The sequence below is a fragment of the Centroberyx gerrardi genome, chromosome 10 (genome assembly GCF_048128805.1).
Source record: "Centroberyx gerrardi isolate f3 chromosome 10, fCenGer3.hap1.cur.20231027, whole genome shotgun sequence".
NCBI lineage: Eukaryota > Metazoa > Chordata > Actinopteri > Beryciformes > Berycidae > Centroberyx > Centroberyx gerrardi.
In genome coordinates this window covers 18,199,311-18,224,783 of record NC_136006.1, presented here as the reverse complement: position 1 = coordinate 18,224,783, position 25,473 = coordinate 18,199,311, and the positions used below count along the sequence as shown (strand labels likewise).

General features: G+C 46.6%; 1 protein-coding gene across 1 annotated transcript in view; it reads right to left on the bottom strand.

Annotated features, from left to right (window-relative positions):
- Nucleotides 1–25,473, bottom strand: part of myo16 (myosin XVI) — an 82,736-nt gene that overhangs the window by 4,772 nt on the left and 52,491 nt on the right. The window contains exons 22-34 of the mRNA XM_071905248.2: nucleotides 25,252–25,404; nucleotides 23,924–24,124; nucleotides 23,354–23,429; nucleotides 21,981–22,177; nucleotides 20,556–20,636; nucleotides 18,911–19,116; nucleotides 13,280–13,382; nucleotides 12,291–12,387; nucleotides 11,879–12,140; nucleotides 8,806–9,188; nucleotides 7,438–8,676; nucleotides 4,467–4,619; nucleotides 3,270–3,355 (exon numbers count right to left, since the gene is read on the bottom strand). Of these exons, the coding sequence (XP_071761349.2) occupies nucleotides 3,270–3,355; nucleotides 4,467–4,619; nucleotides 7,438–8,676; nucleotides 8,806–9,188; nucleotides 11,879–12,140; nucleotides 12,291–12,387; nucleotides 13,280–13,382; nucleotides 18,911–19,116; nucleotides 20,556–20,636; nucleotides 21,981–22,177; nucleotides 23,354–23,429; nucleotides 23,924–24,124; nucleotides 25,252–25,404 (3,237 nt within the window). The remainder of the gene's footprint in view (nucleotides 1–3,269; nucleotides 3,356–4,466; nucleotides 4,620–7,437; nucleotides 8,677–8,805; nucleotides 9,189–11,878; nucleotides 12,141–12,290; nucleotides 12,388–13,279; nucleotides 13,383–18,910; nucleotides 19,117–20,555; nucleotides 20,637–21,980; nucleotides 22,178–23,353; nucleotides 23,430–23,923; nucleotides 24,125–25,251; nucleotides 25,405–25,473) is intronic.

Below are 25,473 nucleotides of genomic sequence, written 5' to 3'. Positions count from 1 at the left end.
GTGAGAGTGTTGTTTTCGGGAGTGTCCATTAGCGCAAACATTCATATGGTATCTGCACGCATGTACCTGTGTGTTAAGCTGTGTTAATCCAAAGGCAGTGTCCAAGGACATCTTACAATAAGGTTGGAAATCCGGCCTAATCAATAAGGATGTCCACTGTCCACCCAAACATGCGATTAACATTACCCAAACATGCCTGCCTTGGAGTGGAGCCTGTGATTAGACACCCCTTCTCCACTCTGGCTAAGCCTCTTACACTGGGGTTAACCTAGGGTCACAGTGCTCGACCGCAAACTCTCACTGATCAACTCTTATCTCACAAGAACCCACTTCCCTGCATGGAGATACACTGAATCCACTGAAGCCTATCAGCATCTAAGGAATCAAGTTAATGAATAGCAACTGATCCTGAGAGCCTAAAAGAAGAAGAGAGTCAAGCTCAACCCAAGAGCTGCAGTTTTCAACCAAGAAATGAGGGAAACAAAAGAAGGTTGAAAGTTATCTAATGTCACTGATTCCAGGATCAGACTTTTTCCGTCACTCTGACAAAACGAGGAGTGACGGCGGATATCTAATCTGATTCCAGACCAGTGTTTAAAAAGACAGCAAGCACAGGGGAGCAACAAGGGGAGCAGGTAAAGGTGAGACGATGTGCTGAGAAAGCAGTGGTTTTCAAGCTTTTCTCCAGGGACCCACATTTTCAGATTTGTATCTTGGGACCAAAACTGATTTTGCAGGCTAGTATGGAGGCTCACAGAACAGAATTCACCTTATTTTTAGGCTATTAATTTACCAGACAGAGCAATTTCATTCAACCTGTCTGACAATGCAATGATTTTGGACTACGATGGTGATATAACCTAGCTTTATACACAAATTCTAACTTGTGTTAGAAACCATCAGTTGCCTAGCATAAACTAGGGACCTGGTTCAATATTCCTATGACCTAACATTGGGTCCCGTCCCAGTCTCTGAAAAACACTGCCGTTGAGGGTGGAGAGCAGCGAGGCATGGGACACACTCACCACATCCCCACATGTGAAGGGGGCTTCCAGCGACCCCCCACCCCCTGCTGTTTTAGAGGGCAGCCCCCGCACCGAACGGAGAGAAGTTGAGATGACCCCTCTGGAAGATAAGACAGGCAGTGAAAGCAATAGCCCAACTCAATAGAATCAGAGAGAGAGAGAGAGAGAGTGAGAGAGAGAGAGAGACAGGGAGCAGTGTAACTCACATTTAGGTGAAAGAGAAGAGCTTAATAGCTTGACATATGCCCTTATGCTTTGCAGTGTGAAGTGCTAAAAGAAATAAAAAACCATGAAAGAGTCAGAAAAGAAACAGCCACAAAATCGAGGTTTACATATTCTGAGAAAAACCTTGGAAGACCAGCCTATTATGTCGGTACCAGGAATGTACTTCATCAAAGAATGTAAGAAAAACGAGGCTGGTCTTGAACAGGGTGTACTAGCACATCAGTCTTTCACACCGCACACTGAGAGGCGCTTCAAAGATCCATACAGTGAGCTAAACCCAGCTGTCTCTCCATTGTACACTAAACTCAGAGAACATTTTCAAGAAAAATCTCCCCCCCTCTCTCTCTCTCTATCTCACTGTAATGGTGAAAGCGGGGATACTCCATTAGCAAACCCGGGGAGCGGGAAGGCAGCGTGCCTTCTCATCTCTTGTGGGAATATCCTGTGAATGCCGTGTCCTGAGCTGCTCTGAAACTGGATCACCACGTACTTGCTTGTTCTTGTGCTCTGTGCATCGCAGACATTGCCACTCAATCACTATAAAATGCAAGACCGATCTAATCAGTGATGAATTCCACATGGTGAGGTTTTCTTTTTGGTGTGAGTGGACCGATGAGGACAGGCTGTATCCTGGAATATCCTGACCATGAACCCTGAGACGGGGGATATTGGGGGAATCAGTTGCACCGTGGCAGCTATTGAATGATTTCCAGGCTAAATAATTTTAGGGGTGGAGCAACAGTGCAGCAGCAGCACAAAAACCACATTGGCTACATCTGTAGATGGAGATCAGTCATTGCTATGACCGCTGACCCCCGTATTAAACAGTCATTTCCTGTTGTCAGGGTTCATGAGTTCAGTGCTAAGTCTGTAGACTTGATCTTGGCTACAGGAGACAGGGATCTACGCTGAGAAGGAGAAATTAATTCACCGGAGTGTGTGTGTGTGCTGCTACGGAAGTGCTTCCACTGGAAACGTGTGAATGTGTTTGTCTGTGTGTGTATGTGTGTGTCTTAAGGAGAGAATTAGAAATGCAAACACTTACGGGAGACTGAGCAGTTGTGACTAGTTTGCTGTCAAGGTGTTATTTGTGTTGAGATCATCTCTCGCAGTGAGGGGTGATTCTGTCCCACTGAATAATTAATAACAGGTCTAAATTATTTACGTTTTCTAACGCAGGTGTGTGTTTATTAGTTTGTGTGTGTGTGCATGTGTGTGTCTTAATTTTTCAAAAAGGCCCTCTTTGTTCGTCAAGACACTCAAGATGGATTCCACTTGGCCATCAGACTTTTATCAATCTCACATGATGTAGCTATGGGGCTACACAAGTGTGTGTGCACGCGTGTGTGTGTGTGTGTGTATGTGTGTGTGTGTGTGCGCAGGACATTAAATTCAATCCTGTAACCATAGACCTGTCTTCAGAGCCAGGGAAAGCTCACATGTCATGAGTGATACATTTTGTTCAATGGAGGCCACTTTCCGGCCTACTCAAAAATGACAACAAAACCCAAAACAAAATACAGGCCGTATATATGTTCTGCTTTCAGTGTGTGTGTGTGTGTGTGTGTGTGTGAGCGCGCACGTGAAATGAGACACAGGATTTAGAAGAGCTGACAGGTCAGTTTCACTTTTCACAGAAAGGAGGGCAACATTGAAATGCCAGTACATTCACAGAGAAGGTCCTTGTGATTACCTGCCCTTTCTCTCTCCCCCCCTCCCCGCCATCTCTCTCTCACTCTGTCTCACCCCCACCCCTCTCTCTCACTCTCTCTCTCTCTCTCTCTCTCTCTCTCTCTCTCTCTGAGGGGGAAGTTACATAAGGTGTTAGAAAGTAAAGTTACACAAGGCAAAGGGAAAGGGCGCGTACTGCCATCAGTACAGTGCATCTGACATTTCAATCTTCTATTGAAATGATTACTGCACTAATATTACTTATGGGGAATGTGTGTGTGTGTGTGTGTATGTGCATGCGGCTGTCAGTGTGCGTGTGAGTTAAAGTGTCTGCATGTGTGTGTTTACCTGAGTATGATGGCTGTCCATGTGTCTGTGCAGAGAGGTGGAGCTGGAGGAGTTTGACTTGCTGTGACTCTCATCCTCCAACGACCCTGAACACACAATAACAGCATACAAAAAAAATAAAAAAATAAAAAGCAAGAGCATCTGACTGGAGGCCTTCCCACACACAAGACACGTATAGACTGAAGGATATTTCTCTCTTCAAGCACTCAAACGCAATGCGGAGGGGGGTTGAAAAATCATTTGTCATGTGCAGAGGGAAACATAAATGATAGATACTGTAGGCTGGTTGTCAATCTCTCCGAGCTTTTACAGGAACACTGTAATCACTCTCTCGTTGCAGCTGAAAGCTTCAGGATCTACTTTTATGATATCTCTCTGTACGCCCTCCTCCCCTCCCTCCTGCCTATCTTGCCCTGTCTGTGCAGTGCTGTTAGATCAGGCTTCTCCAAGCTGAATTTGAGTGATCATGTGGCTATGGAGCTGGGTTGAACCCGGGTAGGGAGTAGCGATGGGACGATATATCGAAATTCTATATATCGCAATACAACAAGGTCACGATACGTATCATGGGGCAGGAAAATGAATCGCGAGTAGTAATCACAATTGAGACAATTTCACAAGCTCTCCATTGAAATTATATTATTTACACTTTGTAATGACATTCTTAAATTGTTGTTTACATTCTAGCAAGCCAATAACATTGCTAGAAAGATTTGTGGCTCAGAAATAAACACAATTCTGCACAATCATACCCCCATATCATGCATTGTATCGTGAGATAAACATATCGTCCCATCTCTAGTAGGGAGTGGTACCTTCCTCCTCCTGGCCAAGCTATTCTGACATGGGCAAAGGAGATAAAGGGGGAAGAACAGCTTGGCCGGGCCTGGCAGACCTACTCTCTTGCCTCCAGAGTTAGGGTCAGTGGTCTAAGCCTCTTTGTAGGACCTCCCCATTGACTACAACAACATCCCATTCTATATTCACAAGCACACTGCCTCTTGGTTCCTTTCAGGTACATTATAAAAAGCCTGACATCCATCATTCTTTCACTTTTTTCCCCTTTAACAGTTCATTTTTTGGTATGGCATGCATTGTCTATGTTCACCTTATGTGACAACATAGTGGGAGACGTTATAAAAAAAAAAAAAAGTGATTCAGATTGTGATTCTAAATGTAGAATACACGCTGTGTTACCGTTGGAGATCTGGTTGCCGTTCTCTACGGGGGCGGGGCTCGGGGAGTGGGGCGAGTGGTTGTTGGCGTTCTTGTCCTGTAGCTGGGGAGATGGGGAGGTGGGGGTGGAGCCACAGTCTTCCCGCCCTGGCAGGTTGATATTAGAATTGAACCCTGGGGAGAAGAAGAAAACACATTACTCGTCAGTGCATATATGATATACAGTAGACATACTGATGAGTATACATCACACACAGTAGACCTACTGTACATTGAATAAAGGATATACCCTCTGAACTATCAGTGTGATTACACTACTTGCAGGGTATAGCTAACTCAATAGCGATGCTACCAGTCACTGGTTATGCCTGTTATTAATATTACAAAATAATTAATTGTTGCTATTTCACAGCTTTACAGTAGAGAAAGTCAAACCAAAAATGCCAAACAGACATTTAGGTTTGGTACACCAATATGTATGGGTGGGAATACATGAAGGGGAACATGTGTACCCTACTACTGTGCTTTTTCCTATATTTTTTCCCCACTTAGTCCCACCTCTCCCTGTGCATCTATCCAAGCCTGGTGTTATGCAGAATTCATTCAGCCCTGTTTGGTAAGAAGGCATCTCCACATGACCTGCCTCTACCCCTGCAGTTACCCCTCAGGGCTCACATAGCTCTCACACAGGATGAGCGAGTGTGTTTATGTGCGCGCATGCTTGTGGGTGCATGTGTGCGTGGGTGTGTGGATGGGAATTCTTCAGCTGCCATCCCATGTCGAGAATGTGTGACTCCTGGTCCCCCCATGGTCACAAGAAACCTAAATATAGCCGTACCACCCTCTACTACAGGTCCCACGGGGTAGGTGGGTGCTTGTAAGAGAGAAAAGGCCTGCTAGTGGGAGAGAGTCAATGCGAGGATTGTATGCTTGAGAAGAGATGAGTGACAGTGAGTATTCGGATGTGTAGAATTAAAACTGCAACGAGGAAAGATTGGCCAGCGCATTTGCGTGCTGATGTGGCGGTTAGAGGTGTCTTGTGGCGGCGATTTCTCGAAGCCTGCCAAGACCACCTGCCCTCTTCCCCTGGCGTTCCTGTGGTTTTCCCGTTCCCTGAGGAGGAGGAAGAGGAGGAGGAGGAGGGAGAGGCAGCTGCTCTTCACAGAGATGACTGGGATAGCAATTGTAACCCCTGGCCACCCCCACAGCGTCAGGTATCACACACAGTCATTTAACAGCCGAGAGGGAACGGAAGTAGACCATCCCGTTAAGCCCATCGGCATCCCCCGGCGCTCTGATCTCAGCGCACCGCCTCGCCTTGCCCACTCAAAATAACAGCGAGGTTGCTAACCCCAGTGCCGAGTTCCCCCTGTCACACGCACTGTTTCCATGACGCCAGCGCTTTTCCTGCGCAGGTAGGGGTGCTGACGAAGAGTCGACCGCAAGAGGTCACGTGAGGCAGATGCGTCAGCAAGTGTGCATTTGCTCCCATACCCTCGCTTATAAGGAGTTCACCCTCTTGCCCCTTGACCCTGTCCCCGTTATAGCTGCATGACACAACTGTGTCCAATACAAAACTATCAGGACCACATTAATACGAACCTGTGGGAAGAGCAAAGAGCAAATACATTCACTTGATCATAATGCTTCCTAGATCTCTAACTTGTCTCCTGTGATTGTCCGGTGTAGCCTGGTGAGCTCTGCTGGGCAGTCTCATTGTCTTCTGTAGAACATGAGCAAGCTGTTAAATATTTCATACTCATCCTCATCATTCTACTGCTCATGTATTATTAACCCAGCCACTACTAATAGACTTCGAGGAAACAGAGAGTTAGACAGAGGAAAACACAGTGGGACAACACGGTTTCTACCTGCTCCTGATGTGCCTGTGCTTTGCCAAGCTGAATTGTCAATGGAAAATTTGAACATTAAACACTTTCCTAAAAGCCTCACAATGTGCTAGAGTAATCTCTCTGTGCACTGGAGACCTCTGACCTAAGACCCTCCTAACTCATCCACTATGTGTGATAAATACCCTTGCCCTCCTTTTGCAAAGGTCAACCTTTGCATCAAAGTCACAGAGTCTGTATGTGCTGTGCATGCAGCGCACTGGGGATACACACCAACACAGCTAGATCATACTTACAGTGCAGTGTGACGATAAGTGGGCTACGCCAGCTAGCTCATTAGCTAACATGTTAGAAGGCAGCTGCAGTAGCCAAAGGGCACCACACAGGAGACTGTAACGAATGGGCTGCCTCAAGTGGGCCAAAGAGGGTGGCTGGCTACAAGAGCTATATTAATGACAGAAGTTTCTAGGTGTAAAGAATGGGGATTTATGAGAGAGGTCGGTGGGTGCTTCTGCATCTCCCCACCCCCCGGTCAAACTCAGATCATCTGTGCAAACCCACATGCACACACATCCGCACCCACACGCCCAGAAACAGTGGGATATTACTTACTTACAGCCCTATACTCCTTCTGTCCGATAGAAGGTAATCACCCAATACCCAATAAATCATCTGGCACAGACCTGGCCGAGACTTTGATCATGAACTCATCACAGTAGATAGAACACGTAATGGGGCTCAGAGTGTGCCTGCACACACACACACACACACACAAACTAGATCAGGTGGATTGTATGGGACGGTGTGTGAGAAATTACAGCAAAGCAAAGGTTAACTCCCCACCCACTACACACACACCCACACACTAACAGGCTCACACAACGGTGGTGTGGCCGGGCGTGGCCAGGCTTATCCCCACTGTGTTAATAAATCCTAGTGATGGACCAAGCACACACCAAAGCAACTTTAATTAAAAACAATGTTTAGGGGAAAGGGGAAAGAAGGAACGAGGAAAAAGGCAGTTTTAGCCTCTGGTGTGATGTGGGACAAGCAGTACATGTGCTCCTTACTGTGTCTGTGTTTGTGTGAATGTGTGACTCTGTGTGTGTGTGTGTGTGTGTGTGTGAGCATGTAACACTGACCTCCGTCTCTCATCTTGCGGCCAGAGGTGGACTTCCTCAGCAGGCTGCGTCCGGAGCTGAACAGGGTGTTGAGCTCATCCAGGGGGCTGGTAAGGGGTCTCCCGTTGGCTGGGTTGAACAGCAGGGGCGAGGAGGAGCACGAGTGGGCTCTCCGAGGCTCAGGACGGGACGTCTTCACCGGAGAGTACGGAGGGGGCTTCCCCAGCGGCTCTCCACCTGCCCTATGTGAAGATGAGGGTTTGGGAGAGTCCGAGCCGCCCGTGACGGACGCCGCTCGCGTCAGAGTCAGGAAGTTGGCCTCAGGAGGGAAAGGGAAGTGGGAAGGGGGCCTGTAGGGGGGAGGCGGGGCATTGGGGGGGGGGGGAGGAGGTGGCGGCGTGAGCGGCGGTGTGGACTTTTCTGGCATGAGGATGGTGAGGCTAGGGGAAGAGTCGGCCCTCTGGCGGGCGTACTGCGGGGAGAGGGGGCTGTCTGGCCCGGCGGCGTAGTTCAGGTTGGTCTCAAACACTGGCAGCTTCTTCACCTCCAGGGGGGTGAGGGGCGACTCGTCCGAGGCTGGGGAGCAGGTGACGGGGGAGGGGGGGAACACTAGGAGAGGTGGGCGGTGGGGGAGCAGGTTGGGGAAGGGGGCGGGGATGTCACAGCCTCCATCTTTCCCATGCTGAGTAGTGGTGGCGTTCTGGGAGTGGGGGATGTCCATGGCGGCGGTCACCCCAGCCGCCACCCGTTTGGTCTCCCCACCCAGAGGAGGAGAGGCCACCAACCCCACCAGGCCCAACCCCAGAGCCTCAAGTTTGGCTGCCTTGGTAACCACCGTGGCAGGAAGCCCGCCGTCCTCAGGAAGGAAATACTTCATCTCCTCATAGACGGCTTCTGAGTCAGCCTGCTCTGGGCTGTCAGGGGGCTCCTGGAGGCTCCGAGCCCGGGGCTGGGAGCCCAGCATCTCTATGTACACGTCCTCCTCGTCTTGGCCCTGGAACAGGCTCAGCGCTGCCCCCTGTGGAGCGTCGACAGAGGCTGCTTTCTGCATCAGGCCACCGAGCCCCCCCAGCCCCCCGGCCCGAGACAGCAGGGCCAGCTTGACGTCAGCGGGGCGCAGCTGGTGGAGGTGGGGGGCTGCGGCGTTGATCTCCTCGTATGAGCCTGTCAGCTTGGTGTTGGGGCTGCGCTTAGGTTTGGGGGGCGGCACCTTCCTCATGGTGGTGTAGTCATCACTGTGGGGGCGGGGCTTGGACAAGGCTGAGGAAATGACAAACGGCAACAGTAAGATAAAGACACTCTCAAATCAACATGTACCAGTGTTGAGATACCATAACACCACCATCAACTAGGGAATCTAAATCTTCTAAAGGCCATTACTGTATATACCTGCAGGGTCTGTGGGGGACAGCTGGGTTTTGGGGGGGCTTCCAGCAGGGGAACCGTAGCCCTCTGGAGTCGGGCTCTCTTTGGGCCCCAGTGTCAGCCCCGCGCTGACTGCTTCATACGATGCACTCAGACGAGTGTTGGGGTCCCTCTTTGGTTTGGGAGGAGGCTGCTTTCGAGGAGAGGAGAGACCTCCCCCGCCTGCCCCGTCCTCTGTGGTATAGGCTGCCTGCTGCAGGGCGGGTTTGATGGATGGACTGGCAGCGGAATGGACCATGTTCTCCATGGCGAGGGGGATGGGTACCGAGCTAGAACGAAAGTGGCGAATAATCCGGCTTCCCCCACTGACAGGGCCCTCATGGGCTTTTCCACTTTTCTCCACAACCCTAGAAATGAGGGTGGGACAGATAGAAATACATGTCTAGATAGAAAAGAAAAAAATCACTATTCAGATTCCTTTCTGTATTTGACCATTTAAATTATGTTAGTCCCAATCCTCTCTCCATAGATTATTGCATTATTTTCATTTTCAGTTTTATTTTTATTCTTAAAAAAAAAAGAAAAAACCCCCCCCAACACATTCTTATTCCTGTCTACTTATGGAGCGCATGGTTTCAACCGTGCTTTTATAAAAAAGAAGCGTACAAGCTAAAGCCATTGGTGTAATTATTTTCCATCAAATAATCATCTGATCCAGATTAACTTAATTATATCATTCAGATCATCAGTACGCTTGACTTGAATGTATGCCTGCATCATCTGTCAAGCTGCAAATGTGTGCTAAAGAGGCCAATCAGAGGATAAAGACCAAAAACCAATGGATTATGCCTGCCATTAAGTGAAGTCTAATCTCCTTGCAGTAATTTGATAACATGATATCTCCAGTTTGATATTTCCTTCCCTAATCTGGCCAAGCCATCTGTTGGTTCCACTGATGTAGGCGGGGGGCTGGCCGAGTGTGTGCGAGTGTGTGTGTAGTTGATGGGGGAAGGTATTTTAACTACTTGCTGAGAAATGAGGTGTGTGTGTGTGTGTGTGCGTGCACACGCCTACAAATCTCCTCTACAATATAGCCACCATGATTCCTCTCCCAGTCCTCCTACCGATGCCCCTCCTCCTGTTCAAAGCCCCCCTGTGCTCCTGTCTCCTGTCCCAGCAGCATATGTCACACAAGGACACATAGAGGATACCAGAATGGTGTGTGTGTGTGTGTTTCTTCTTTTCATCTTTCAGCAGAGAGTGCTTTCTTTCCAATGTTAAACTGCATCTCTCAAAGAAAAAAAATTAAATAACATGAATTGATAATTAAATTGAATTGAATGGTGTGGTGTCTCTTTTTTTTTTTTGTCAAAACACTGGCACTACTATTGACATTGTTTATTAAATGATTCATTGGAATGTAGTCATTGCTTTCACTTTACAGGGACTGGCAGTATGTGTCAGCAAAACATGAGCATTTTCTTATCCATTATAGCTGCAAAAGGTTTAAGTTGCCATGCTTTGAAGTAAAACATCTGTATTTTGACTTACAGTATGAAAACTACATTATGAAAGTTGCACAAAAGCTTATTTTCCATGTACAATCTTCAAAAATCAATGTCTAGTATACATAAACCTATTAGGGCCAAAAAAAAAATCTGCAGTGGGGCTTTAACACATCTGTCACCAAGCATTACACGCCTGAATAGAAAGTCATTGCTACCATGGCAATAATCAACACAAACACAAATGGCACAATATCCTATGTAATCCTATATAGGAGGAAAGACGCTATGAAAAATTAAAATGCATTTATTATGCTCGCACACTGACAAGGACCAGGACTTTTACAGTTTTATTAGTGCTGAAATGCACAAGTGTGCTCTTTTTTAAACATTATTGGTAGTATGCCACCAAAAAGAAGGCCTTCATTTCTCAAACATTAGCAAAAGTGCCTTTTTTTTTTCTTTCATTCAGCACCCCCTCTAATGAGCTTCCTCTAGCCTTTTCTTACCCCTCCTAATTCAGGGCTCCAGTCTATTGCAATTTTCTGAAAGCATTATATGTTGCATTGGAATGAGGTGAAGCGGAGATAAGGATACCATTCCATAGGCGCAACACAATACTAATACAATCTGATAGCTCAGCTCATTATCTCACTATCCATCATGATAGTTGCAATTAAAAGCCTCCGGCCCACATGGATACAATGACATCATTAATCACAAATCACATGCCGCACAGTCATATGCACAATCGCACATGCGCGCACACACACACACACACGCACTTACACAGATACACACACACACACTTACACATATACACACACACACACACACACTTATGAAGGCAATGATTCTTTCATGCAGTCGTAAATCCTGTGAATGACACTAACTGCTGATTGTTTGTTATTTTCCAGTCTGAGTAATGTTACAGTCACAAAGAAGGCCATCACATTTAAAATTATCCATTATACTGTGGTATACTATTTCAGTCAGGCTTAGGTCTGGATTGGCTGCATTAGTGCGCCATTATCAGCAGTACAGTGGAAACAGCAGTCCATCATCCAAACTACAGTGGAACTTTTTGCTATTGAAGTTAACTAACAATATTTTTAGCAGGCATGGGGACAAATGACACCAGGAATGAGTTGTGTGCCGTTGATTACTGGGACAAAATCAATAAGGATGACATAAAGGGCTATAACACACCAATATAGGATGAGAAATTACAGTTGGCTAGAATAGAGTTTTTGTTTCAAAATGAGATATCCGCCATTTGAAAAAATGGTAGATATCTTGGATTAAATGGTAGATATATGGTGACTCTTACAAAACCATTGATATCATAATAATAATGTATGGTGCTTTCCCATGGGTGGTAGGCAACTCAAGTCCTTGGTTGGCAAAATAAGAACAGTTTTGCAGAATGGAGCCACTGTATTTCAAATACACTGAACTTCGGGTAATGATGTTCTTCCAAAATGGAAACTCTATCTGCAGAATTGCCCACCTACATTGCTTGAAAATACTGCCCATGTATCATGGCCTTCAGAACTGTATGTAGGGACGTGTGGAGGTCTTCAGTCACTTACCTCCTGGCAGGCTGATCCTCCTCCTTGCCCACTGGTTCAGGCCTCTCACCAAGGGGCGGGCTGCTGCCAAGGCTGTTGCCATGGCAGCGCAGGCGGTCGCTCTCGCGGGCGATGTCGGAGGCATTCTGGATGACCAGCTGGTCGTAGGTTCGCAGCCCCATGTCCTCTGCCCCCTGCAGGAAACGCTGCACACTGCACTCCTCTGTCTGCTGCAAGGACAGCCTGTGATGAACACGCCGCCTGGCCAGCCAGCCACGCACCACTGAAGACAGGGGAGGGAGAGAGAGAGAGAGAGAGAGAGAGAGAGAGAGAGAGAGAGAGAGAGACAGATGAACCCTAACACCCAGACTTGCCCACTCACACATACCAATCGTATGGTAAAGGGACATTTGTTTGCTGCGGAGGATATTACCTTTCTGACAGGTGATGATCTTTTTATGGAGCTGGTAGCAGCGGTCGTTGAGCTGGTCAGCCTGCCAGTACCTCAGGAACACTTTACTGCTGCCCATCTACACACACACACACACACACACACACACACAAAGACACAAATGACCAAATCTGTAAACAAAAGCATTGATTCTTACTACATTCCTTTCTATGTTTATATTTGTTTCTATCTACTTTTTCATCCTCCCTTCTTTCAAGCTAAGGTAATCATCATAATCATCCTACTCTTCATCATCACCACCGTCATCCTACTCATCCATCAATTCCAGGGAGCAGCCGGCAGACCTGATGAGGCTGTTTCCCCGACAGAAATCTCAGAAGAGTGTGACTTACTAGTTGAGAGATGTGAAAGCAGTGATGTAGCAATGATGTATGATAATGGGAGGGTGTGGAGTGTGTGCAGGCTGTGGGTTTGCATGTTGACACGGCTTTCACTTCCTAAATTGAGGGCGTTTGGGGGCTGACAGAGGTCACGCTGTCCCAGGTGCACAGGGCCATGAGGCTGACATGCTGCCACAGACAGACACTATTCATTCCTATACACGCCACTTGTAAGAGTAGTGTGTGTGTGTGTGTGTGTGTGGAACCCGGGGCTGTGTGAGAAAGTGTCTGCAGGGCATTGTGAAGGAGCATGTATGCGTGTGTGAGGCGGGAGCTGATGCGACCTCTGAGGTCACACACTCTCAGACACAACAGCAGTCTGGTAGACGGGATAGAGAGGGGTGGAGGGGTCCAGGCTGCTGTGTGTGTGTGTGTGTGTGTGCATGTGTGAGAGGAATGATGATGAGGAGGGACAGCTGGAACGAGTTGACTAAGATTCCATGGGATCTTCAAGATAGAGGGTCAGGGATTAAGTCTTTGGCATATCTTTTGTTATTGATAGAGACAGAAAGAGCGGCAAGAGACAGAGATTCTGGAGAAGCATATATATATACACACACACACACACACCTGCCATCCTTGGAGTTTGGACTGCTGCAGAACAGAGCGACATTTCTCCTCCGGTGACAGTTTCTTCTTGTCTCCCAGAGTGGTGTCCACCAGGTCTTTGTACCTGAGACACACACACACAGAAAAATGGTACACATCAGAGCAGAGGAGACAAATATCTTGAAACACTGAATTTAAACATTCAAATGTGTTACTTAGACACATCTAGTAGCCCCGCCCCCTCCTCCTCCTTTTAGAAACAATGGGTTCAAAGGTCACTGGGGTCATAAGGCGGACCAGCCAAACAGCATCTGTTCTATTGGTGTTGCCCTGGGCAACCGTTGCTACGAGTGGTCAGCTGGACGGAGAAAGTGGTTTGTTTTGACTGTGTATGGGAAGGAGGGGGAGAAAGAGAGAGCGAGCGAGCAAGAGAAAGAGAGAAAAAGACAGAACAGCAGAAAATTTGATGCAGACTTCATGGAGAGACATATACAGCTCTTTACATAATTGTAGATGTTAGATATATGGTGTACATATGGTACAAAAAATATGGAAATGAACTCTCAGAACTTGGTGAAGTAATTGTTGAGTCATTGGTATTGATCGACAAACTTACCAAACCCCCACAGATATATTACGGTCATTTTGTGCTATGGGACAGTAAATATTTTACTTAATGCACCTTTAAGGCTATTGGGTAGGGACAGACAGATGCATTAAGACACTTGATATTTGCCTACAATTTATGTCACCTAATAGCAACACTGGGAAGTATCTACATACATTTTTGGGGTCTGTAGATTGTAATAGACTCTTGAAGCAATATTTATGTATTCGATATAGAAGAAAGGAAGTTGTGATGTTCTAATTGGGTGGTCGGCAGCAGTGGTCTAGAGGTTAGAGAAGATGGATTGTGACTGGAGGCTTGCTGGTTCAAATTCATGCGCTGGATGGGAAAATGTGGGTGGGGAAAACAACGCTCCTCTCTCCCTCAACAACAATTGCTGAGGTGCCCTTGAGCATCAACCCCCCCGAATGCTCAGTGGCCAACAGTGGAAGAAAGTGGTTGTACTGGGCAGCTGCCATGTGTGGGACTGTGTGAATGAGAAAGTGTGCTCAGTCAACTTTTCCTGTATAAATAAAAAAAACACTCAATATAACAACATCTTTAGAATTACACATCATCTGTAAAAGCTATATTTAGGGATGTGAGCGATGTGAGGAAATAAACTTACTTTACAATTTATGTAATTATATCAGCAGATAAATCATCAATTGAAAATTTAGCAACTTAAGTATCAATAATGGCATACCGATACAAAAAATGGTCTACATGAGTTGGCCGGTGCATTCTGCCGGTCAGCGCTCTGTTCTGTTATCAATGAGAGGCAGAGCCAGGTGATGATGTCACATCTCTGATAACTGAGGCAAGTATAACAAGCAGATGGCTGGAAGCATAAACTACTTGTGTCGTCACTAGAGAATGTGTGTGTTTGTGTGTATGTGTTTGTGTATGAATGAGGGATGTGTTTGATTTACAGGAGTGGACCCTGGCTGAACTCTCCCTAACCCTCTCTCTGTATGGTAATGCCAGTCCTGCAGACAGCACACGCTGTCCCCCTGGGCCCATAAAACACAAAGGAACTCTGTAAACCCGTGACCTCTCCTATGAGGATATGAAAACCATCGATGGTCCCCGCTTTTACAAGACCCAAGGGGGCTCCATGTGGAGTCAAAGAGGTGAAATAGCCCCTTTGATAAGAGTTTAAATGGAGGGCTATGGGAGACTATGAGCGCTAACGTGGTTGTACGTGACCAAAGGGCCATCAGTGACCACTATCACCGAGCATCACAAAGGCAATAAAGGCAGTGTGGCTGGAACTCAAACCGCTCTCTTCCTCTCCAAAGCTCCTGATGGCTCATCTCAAAGCCCACTGGCTTTGTTAAGTCATTCCACTAGTTTGAAATGATAGATATTCTTCCTCAGGTAACTTTATAGTCTACCAATGTGTGTGTTTATCTATCAGTGGAAGCAAAAAGGGACACACTTGGAACTGCCCGTATTAAAAAAAAAGATCCATGAGCTACTGAAGTGTGTTTGTTACGTGCTAAACGAGCGCTGCCGCCACTTCCTTATCCACTTCCTATCAACAATGGAAGAAGAAAGGGAAGCGGTGCCCATGGAGGGGTCGGATTTACAAAAGCAAGGTTCAAGTGGTATTATTTGACCTTACACATTGGTAGAAAATAAACCTGGCCACAAAACACATACTGTATCATAAAAGACAAATAAAAGCAACTATAAAATAGATTTCCTCATAAATCACTCCGGTGACCAGGCTACACTAATGTAATTGGCTTCAGGCGGTCACTATGACTTAGTGTAGTGGCTTGCATGGCTTCAGAGCAAGTGTGTGTGTGTGTGTGTGTGTGTGTGTGTGTATGTGTGTATGTGCCTTGTGTGTTTGTGTTTATGGCGATATAGCAACCTCAAGATCAAGGGTTGATTTATAGGCCTGTCATTTTGATTAGTCAAGGGCCAGGGCCTTTTTTGAAAGAGTGAGAAATGGAGAGGGAAAGCGGAAAATGAAAAAGAGAACGGATCGAGATAATGCGAGAGAGAGAGAGAGAGAGAGAGAGAGAGAGAGAGAGAGAGAGAGAGAGAGAGAGAGAGAGCGCAGGAAAGACAGACACTGAAATGAAGTGACTGAGAAAGAAAGCGAGGAGTGAGCATGTAAAGATCAGGAAGAAATAAGAAGAGGCGGGAGGGTGAGAGGATGCATAGCGGAAAACGGTGGTGAAGAGGAGTGAGGAGGCGAGGGAAAGAATGAGTGAGAAGCCTAGTGAGAAAGAGCTCTGTGAAGACAGCGCTGCAGCCCACCCCCACTCTGCAGCGGCTCCCTCCATGGCCAAGGCTGTGTTCATTCACTGGCCCGGTCTGTGTTGAGACCCGAGGAGGAGAGGGAGAGATATGAATGGCACTTGGGCTGGGCTGAATGGACTCTTTGTGACTGGTAGCTTTCTCTCTCTCTATGTTAAAGTAAATATGGCCTTGACGTATAAACAGTGGAACACACACACACACACACACACACACGTGTCAGTCAAAGACGCACACAAAGGTCCATGTGCGCAAAACACACACACACACACACACACACACATACACACATGTACTGAATCACACAAAACAGAGGCAGTTTCTGCATTTCATTGTGTTGCATTTGATGTGGCTATGTACTGTTCACTGGCCAAACACAGATGGAAGAGGGCCCACATTTTGGTGCTTTAGCTTTGAATAGGTTCCGATGACGAGAACATGTTCATTTTGAGTGTCAATGAGTGATATGACAGCGTATGGTAATGGCCTCCTTATCACATAAATACAGCGCTCTCATCCTCTCCCTCTCTCTCTACCTGAGTCGTCCAGAGCGATGAATAATATTAACTTTACTATGGGGATGTACAACAAAAGTCATGCAAATGGGCCTGGGATCTCAGACAAGCTGCCAGAGGGTGGTATTACCATCACAATCACCTCAGCCCATGTCTGACCAATTCCCTGAACCATACACACACACACACGCACACACCCTTTCGCCCCCTCACACTATGGTTTATGCCCAGCCCAACAGCAGTCAAGTCCCCCTCTCTTGGTGACCAACTGCCCATTGTGATGCTAACTGATCTGCTGGCCAGACCCACGAAGACCCAGAAAACATCATACGCCACACAGATGCCTAAAACTATATTATACATATGCACTTATATGTGCATAAAAGGATACGCACGACTAAATAAATAATAATAATAAATAAATACTCTCTCTCTCTCTCATTCTGTCTCTCTGACACACACACACAGACACACACACACACACTCACATACACATTGGCTTAACAAACAGCAATCACGAAACCCCCACCAGGAATCTTTCAATTACAGCTTGGACAATGAGAGTGCTGGCTCTACAAGGTACATCCATCAGGAACACAAAGGAGCCAGCAGCAGCTTACAGACTGACTACACTACGATCTATATTGGATTCACTTCATCATTCGACATGCTCCTGGTCCTCCAGATTCAATTCCCTGCTGAGGTTTAGAACATATCCCTCATGCAAATCTATTTTGTGAGTGACTGCTTTACTCTTAGTTAAGTGTAGGATTTTCACTCCGGTAAATACATCACACTCACACTGTTTCTGACACCAGCCACTGGCACGATGCTTTCTATCTGCAGATTTCTTTATTTTGCATCTCTGTTGGTGTGAAGTGTTCAGGAATTCAGGACCAGGATTCTGAGTTATCCGTGGAGCATGAAGCACAGCCATTGTTTTTGTTAGCATTAAGATGCATCATTGCCTCTGATTTGACCGTGACAATTAGACAACCCAACACACAAAAGACTTAGCATTAGTGACAATAGGATGAGATAATAAAACACTTAGGTCAATAGACAGAAACTTGATTGATGCCATTGACTCTTTCTTAAATAAAGTGTAGGACAGCAGTTTTGTGTAGTGGTGTGGTTTTCTAGAGACCGCACTCAAAACTGGATGTAAGGAGTTGTGTGCTTGTGTGCTTGTGTGTGTGTGAGTGTGTGTGTGTCCTGAACTGGAGGGACCTCTAAAAACATGGTAATGTTTACTGCAGGGTAGTGGAAACTTTTGGGAGGTCATGTGACCAGTTGTGTCCTCTCTCATTATCTGGCAGGAATGTTCATGTTAATCCCTTTATCCTCCGAGAGAGAGGGAAAGAGAGAGAGAGAGAGAGAGAGAGAGAGAGAGAGAGAGAGAGAGAGAGAGAGACCTAGAGCTAAATCCTCTCAGTATTATGCAGTGGTTCTCAGAATCAGAAAAATAGAGAAGGATGGAGAGACAGAGAGAGACACAAAGAGAGGGAAAGAGAGAGTGAGAGAGAAAAAGAGGAGAGGAGGTGTGACAGGAACACATCATTCTTCCCCTTTTCCAAAAAAATGGGAAAAACAAGTTTGTCTCAGAGCAAAAAGAGGCTAGTGCTGTGAGAGTGAGTCAAGAGGAGATGAAAGGAGGGAACAGGGATCTAACTCTTTGGAGAAAAGCCGGGAACACAGTAAGAGAGAGGGGAATAGAGGTGACAGGGAGGGATAATGATGAACATTAAAGTGTGGGACATGGAGACCTACCACTCAAATGGTATGTGTGTGTGTCTGTGTGTGTCAGGCTGACCTGTGAAATATGATAGTAGCTTTCATCAGGCAGAATGGACCTCCATCACACTCTAAAAAAGCTGTTCAAGCTCACTTTGGACTTATAACATTAAGGATCACTGTGACCCGTTGATGCTTATGTGTATGTGTGTATGTGAGTGTGTGTCAACTTCACCTTCACACTGCAGCTCTCAGTTCACTGTGACCTGTTCGCATTGTCATGTGAAAACTGACACAGATCACAGTGACCTGCTGGGGGCGGACTGTACCTGAACAACTGAGAGAAGTGGAGACAGAGAGAGAGAAGCAGGGCCATCTATCATCTTTAAGGCCTCTCCTTTAAAGAAGAGGTTTGCAGTGTGTGTATAGTGAACGACTGAGTCCAGAGTGAAGTAGGGGTTAGAGCAACGACATCAGAGGGCGAGTTACGATGGCTGCGGCGCTCTTTCTTACGGCACTGACCTGCTGAGGAAGCCGGGGAAGGGCAGGCGGACGGGGTAGCCGTAGCGGATCATGCGCACCATCTCCAGCACCCCAATGTACTGCAGCTGGGTCGACACATGGAAGCTGTCGAAGCTGTCCGGCTGACCAGTGGCGTTGGGGCGCACGCACTCCACAAAGTGGGGAGTGCAAGCCTGCAGCTTACTGATCACCTCTGACAGAGAGTTCTGCAGGAGGGAGGGGAAGGGGAAAGGGAGAGGAGAGAGAGTCAAAGGCATTACTCCCTGTTACTTTTAAGTGCATAAACAGAATGGAGAGATTGCTCAGATCAAGAACCATTGTTAGATTTAGGGTTGGACTAAGCCATTTGGCCGGTCTTGCTACTGTGCATGCAAAGACCTCGCGCTCTAGGAAGAAAGGAAGGCTGTAGGTGCTGTGGCGCCTTGCTTTTGATGTGGTTACTAACGTGGTCGGCGAGGCATGGAGACCAGAGTGAGATCACGTCGTGTGTGTGACAAAGTGGTCTGATTTTTTGGGGTGTGTGTTGGCTCTGGAGGGAGCAAAAACACAAAGAGCTCTTTGCTCGCTCAAAGGGTGTGTGAGTGTGAGAGAGCTTTTCTTCACCGAAACACTGAATTCACAGATGCTCCGCGACCATGCTACACAGACACACACCACTGCACACGCATTCACGTAAACACTTCCATCTGTGTTCCTCACCACTCCTTAAACTGACGTCATTCTATGCTCTGCACGCCCGTAAGTACAATGCGCAACACCTTGCCTCTTAACGTCAGCCGCTTACAGTATCCCAGCATTCAGGCCCCCCCAAACACGCACACACACACACACAGGCACATGTGCACGGCACACAGTGGCTGTTGTTCATTGTCCATTCATTCATGTACAGCGCTTTATGCTTGGATTGGTACAGCATCATTCTTCAGCCCACTCTCTCTCCTTCCCTGCCATTCCCTGAGGGACCCTCCGACCACAGGCCCACAGCTCCGATGCTGCAACACACTGGCTTCATTCAAGCCAATGCTACCGCCGCTGTGAGCTGCACTTCAGCCTCCTTACGTCACCAGCACACATCAAACTGCTCTGCGGTGAGGCTGCTGGCGCATGTTCCCGACTGCCTTCGCACTTTCACTGAGAGAGGAAATCTTCCATAAATGAATATTATTGTTTCTTTGTATAGTTATGAATTCACCACGGTCTATTCTCAATAGGTCTCGGGGCAGCATTGTTGTCAAGGCTGCCTGAATGAGAATAGTGTTTCGTTTTATGAGGACTGGCTTAAGGGAGGGGGCGTGTGCGGTTCGGTGAACTACAGCGCCTGCCTGAGCTGGAAACTCATGTCACAAACAGTAGCCACAAAATTACCGATTTTACACATTCCCTGAGGCTTCACTAAGAAATGAGTGAAAAGAATGTTTGGTTTTATCTGATTGTCATTAATGCTGTAAATAACATCTTTTTACACAGCCTGCCTCTCCCATAACGGTCTAGTGCTGCTGCTGTTGTACCTTTGCAAGAATTCAGACACACATTGCTGAGAGCTTATTGAGAGCTTATACAAAATGCATTACGGATAATTATGAAAAAAAGAGCTGAACATCTTGGTATACGAGGCGTCTGGTGGGTGGTGGGGAGCGGTTCTCACCCTCAACTGGATGGCCACTGTGATGGGACCGCACCTCTCCAGCCGCTGGATGAAGGAGTTCACTCCCTTCTTCTTCAGGATCTAACGAGGGAACAAAAGAACCAAGAGGAAACATTAGACATCTGCACATCTAGCATATTGCAAAAGGCCACTAAGGAATATGGAATCATTATCACATAATCATCACCAATTAGTATCAAACGAGGCCATATGGCTTTGACTGGTGATCAAAGTGTGATAATTAAAAATCTTTTTGTCTTTGCTGCAGTGTAGGTTGTTTGCGATGCACACTGAACAGTCCCATCGGGCCATTTCTGTATCAGTCCCAATTAACGTGTTTCATAAGATGCTAAATGGTAATGCTAACTCCGCCCATGCTGTTTCCGGTCTACTGTAATACTCTGCAATGTTGCCTCACGTTACGTTATGAGGCTGCTGGAACAGATGGGGGGAGGTGGGGAGGTGAGGGGGGGTCTTACGTAAGCCTCCGCTCTAGATGGCTAATGAGCCACAGAGACGGGGGGCAGCACCCCCCAGGAGCTTACACAACCAAGACATCACACACACACACACACACAGCAGTACATTAGGCTTTCCAAAACATACAGCAGGTAGAATGGGGAGAGAGAGGGAGACAGAGAGAGAGAAAGAGGGGGGGGAGGGGGGGGGAGTGAGGCAGGGAGAGGGAGAGACTGAATATAGAGAAAGGGGGAGGTACCAGTGAAAGTTATGAAATCTCTCCATTGTGGGACACAATGTTTTCATCACGAAGTGTGTGGTTTGTGTTTTGTGTTTTTTATGATCAAATGTCATGAGAAAAGTGTATAATCACTGTCATGACATGTGTGTGTGTGTGTGTGTGTGTGTTTTTGTGTTTGTGTATGTGTGCACGTGTATGGGTTTTTATCTCTTGGCAGGGCCAGACAAACAAATCCAATTCCCAGAGGTTTATATATAGCACTATGGTGGGAAGTAGCCCAAATTGGACTGTTTTTTTCCAAATATACTCTCCCTGTTTTTCCATCGATCAGCACAGCAGGCAGTTTTCCAATTGGAACACCGAGCTTCTGACTGAGTGTGTCACAAAATGCGCCATTTTTCCTACCACTCCCCACTTCCCACAGTTCAAATGTAGGTTTTATAATCTGCCACCTTACAAGAAAAGAAGGTTCGAGCATCACATTTGCCTTAACCATTGAACTAGCCTATGTAAAACCAAATGTTTGGCTCTAAATATGACCAAATGATGAAAATATATTTAATGACTAGAAAACAAACATGGTCTTCAATATCGGTTGATATTCATATGTTGTGGGACTCAATAGGTAGTGGGATATACTGCAGCTACAGCTCAGCTTGCCCACATGATGGATGGATTCATGTAAAGTACTGTTTTATCACCGGACTGTGGTCACTGTACTGTACCTTGGTGAGATCGTGGTACCTCCGGGGCTGGCGAGGGGTGGTGCAGGTGGTGCCAGGGGGGGCTGATGGCATCCTGTGGAGCAGCAAGGCAGCTTTAGGCCCCCTCAGCCCCAGGCGGCCCTGGGCTGCTGGCACCAGAGAACCAGTCTGAGTCAGCTTGGACTGGAAGAGCTGCTGCAGTAGCACGCTCTCACTGGCTGCCGGGGACAATGCACACACACACAGAGGGAGGAAAATAAGAGCGAAAAGGAGGAACAGCATTGGTGGAAACAAGGGGGTGGAGGAGGATAAAGAGAGTTGGGATAGACAGAAAGAAAGAAAGAATGGAGGGACGAACAGAGAGGAGGATGGAATGAAGGAAGGAAAGACGCACGGGAGGAGGAGTGAGAGGGGGGGAGGGAAAGAGTTAGGCTGCATGTAAACAATCAGTCAATCCACAGGAGTGGGCAGAGCGCGCCACTCGACAACACGTGGAGCGGTCCGCAACAACAATGAGCTCATTCAAAGAGCCAAACAACATGTGTGTGAATGTGGGTGTGTGGGTAGATGCAGGCTCTCCTCTGACATGCTGAGAGAGAGAGAGAGAGAGGGGAAGAGAGAGAGAGAGAGAGAGAGAAAGAAAGAGGCAGGAAGGCAGGTAGGCGGACTGAGCAAGGAAAAACAAACATGAGACCTAGACTCATTTTAGGGCTTAATTACTCACGGCTCCAGGGGTAATTGTCTTTTCATTTAAAGCAATCATTCCCATCACCTATATAGAACAACACAGATCCCTCTGCTTCCCTCAAACGCCCCCTGTCAGCCCAGCAACCTTTAACCTAGAGAGGGGAGGCGATGAGATCCACAAGGAGAAACCGCATTGTGCCTGTGTCAATTATCCATTGGCCAATGACTATGTGAAACGGGTTTTTATTAACCTTGTGTGCCTCTGTTTGTGTTTATGCACACATATGTTTGGGGTAACTGGAGGACGCCTTGGCACGTGTGCTGATGAAAGGGAGTGAGGCATCGAGTCAGTCAGACGGAGGGACAGCAGCCAAGTGTGAGTGAAGGGCTAGCCTTTAGAAGATTAGCCTCATCATGGAAATTATAGCAATTAGGCTGCTGGACGCAAGGCTAGCCTGGCACTCGCACAACGACTGCCTGTGTCCTGCTAACCACAACACCCCACATCTGGCACCTTCTATAGACAATATACACACTGATGGTGCTGTCCGCCGCATATGGGATGGAAACACACACACACACATGCTAGTTAGTGGTTCTTTGTGCCGTTAGTTTAGACAAGAGTATGTCTGTGTGATCAAGTTAGTGTGTTCATATGCCACAATGTGCACATATGTGTGTTACGCATGTGAATGATGAGTACTTACATTTCATAGTAAACAACAGATTCTGAGGGAGGGAGTCCTTGTTTCTTGTGAGCGATCCCGTGAGGTCATAAGAAATCTAGCGGGAAACAAATCAGACATGGACATTCACTTATACTTGTATAGTATGTAGCATGAAATATTCATGAATACCCATCTATTTACACTGACCTATATCTGTGTGGGTGTACAGACTATAGAAATGGATAGAAAGGGTACTATCAAAGTAATCTCCTTTGGCACGCATGAGATAATTGCCATAGAATTTTGATTATGTTGTTATGGAAATTAGAAAAACTCAAATATTCAACATAATAGCCACTGGAATGCATGGTGAAATAAAACCTCTGCCATGGTTAAGACACAGCAGCTCAGAGTCTCATGCATTGTAGCTATGCTGAGTTATACTCAGAGAAAGGCAATTTTATTTGATGGGAGGGGTGTGGAGAAACGGGATTGTTCAAAAATCTGATGGTTTTATTGACTATATTGACTTGAAACAGTGACAACATGGCGAAATAATCTCCAAATATAAACCTCAAGATATACAGTAAACCGCTGGTATAGACGGACCTGTCCCGCATAGTGGCTGACAGTGAAGGCTGGGCCCTGGTCTTTGGGCGGGGGGTTTCCGTTGCCATCCTTGGTGGTGAGAGAGAGGCCGTGAGTCGGGGCGGAGTCCAGCTGGGCCGACAGCCTCTTGTACAGGGTCTGCTCTGCCGGCCGCAGGCTCTGGCTCTCCTCATCTACCACACACAGCAGTCCCTGAGGCTTCTGGGGGGTGAGACAGACACACACTCACGTGTCATGATGTGTCATGTTTACTGAGCGTCCTTGAAAATAAATAGCAGCGAAGTATTGTTTTGTGATACCCCCAAAGGAGAAATGCTCTTTCAGTTTGCCCACTCCACAGGGAGGTTAGAGCACAAGGGTTAGTGTCTCGCTCAAGGACACTTTAGCAAGGCTGATGCATGCTGTCACAGGGCTTAACCTGGGCCTAACTATTACTACTCATTATGCAACCCTGCTGCCCAAATGATGTGCTGTAGCTTCCAAATATAATTACAACAAAAATTGATCCTGAACAAAATTAGTATAATAAGCTTATACAGTCAAAACATTAGATTTATAGAGTTTAACTGACAATGTGAAAACCTACTGTAACTTTCCAGGAATACAGGTATATTTATGGTTCAGAACTATTAGCATTACCAGGAAATGAAGCTCATTTGGATTTAAAAGCAAACATACATAAATTATATTAGTTCACAAAGTCCGTCTCCTATTCATTTTCAGTGGAGCAGCTCCAAAATATATCTCTTAATGGCATCACATATTACAGCCTTGGCTCTCGTATGTCCAGCTTTGACAGAGACTTCTTTGTGTTCACAACTTTAGATTGAACTGGATCATACAGAGCTGGGTTCAATTTACTCTCATTTAAGTCAATTAGTATATTATTGGTATATTATTATTCCAAAAGCAGTAAATGCTGTAATCAGATGATTACATTTTCATCAATGTTACTAGCTTGCATGCAAAGCCCTTCAGATAGCAAATAACTTCAAACATATTCCATATTGAGTTATATTTCCATGTCAGCAATCATTTTTTAAAAGTGGGTGTCACATTTTTTCAAATGGTATGTATCTCATTTTCAATTGAAACTCTTCAGTTCAAAATCCAAATACAAACACCACTTCATTTGCCAAAACCATTTCTCATGCTAAAAGTTTCACCAACATTTGAATGTTGACAGCATCCACCTCCTGCAGTGATTAAATTGTCTGTGAACTGAACCCAGCCCTGTGATTTCTAAGCATTTTCCAAAGCTGTGTGCATTACATCAGGAGGGACAGTCTCACCAGAGTGCACTGGACCGGTCTGAACCAGCACTGTACCTGGAGAAAGAAGTCCAGAACGGCCGGCTGGTTGCTGGGGGAGCGCAGTGTCTCCATGGCGACGCCCTCCTGCAGACACTCGGCCTGCTCCTGCTGAAACAGCACCTCAGAGACGTACTGCCTCAGCCGCTCGTTGGTCATGTTCACGCACAGCTGGAACACACACACAACAAACAGACTTTCACTCACACATCAACCTATAAACACACACTTCAATGCACA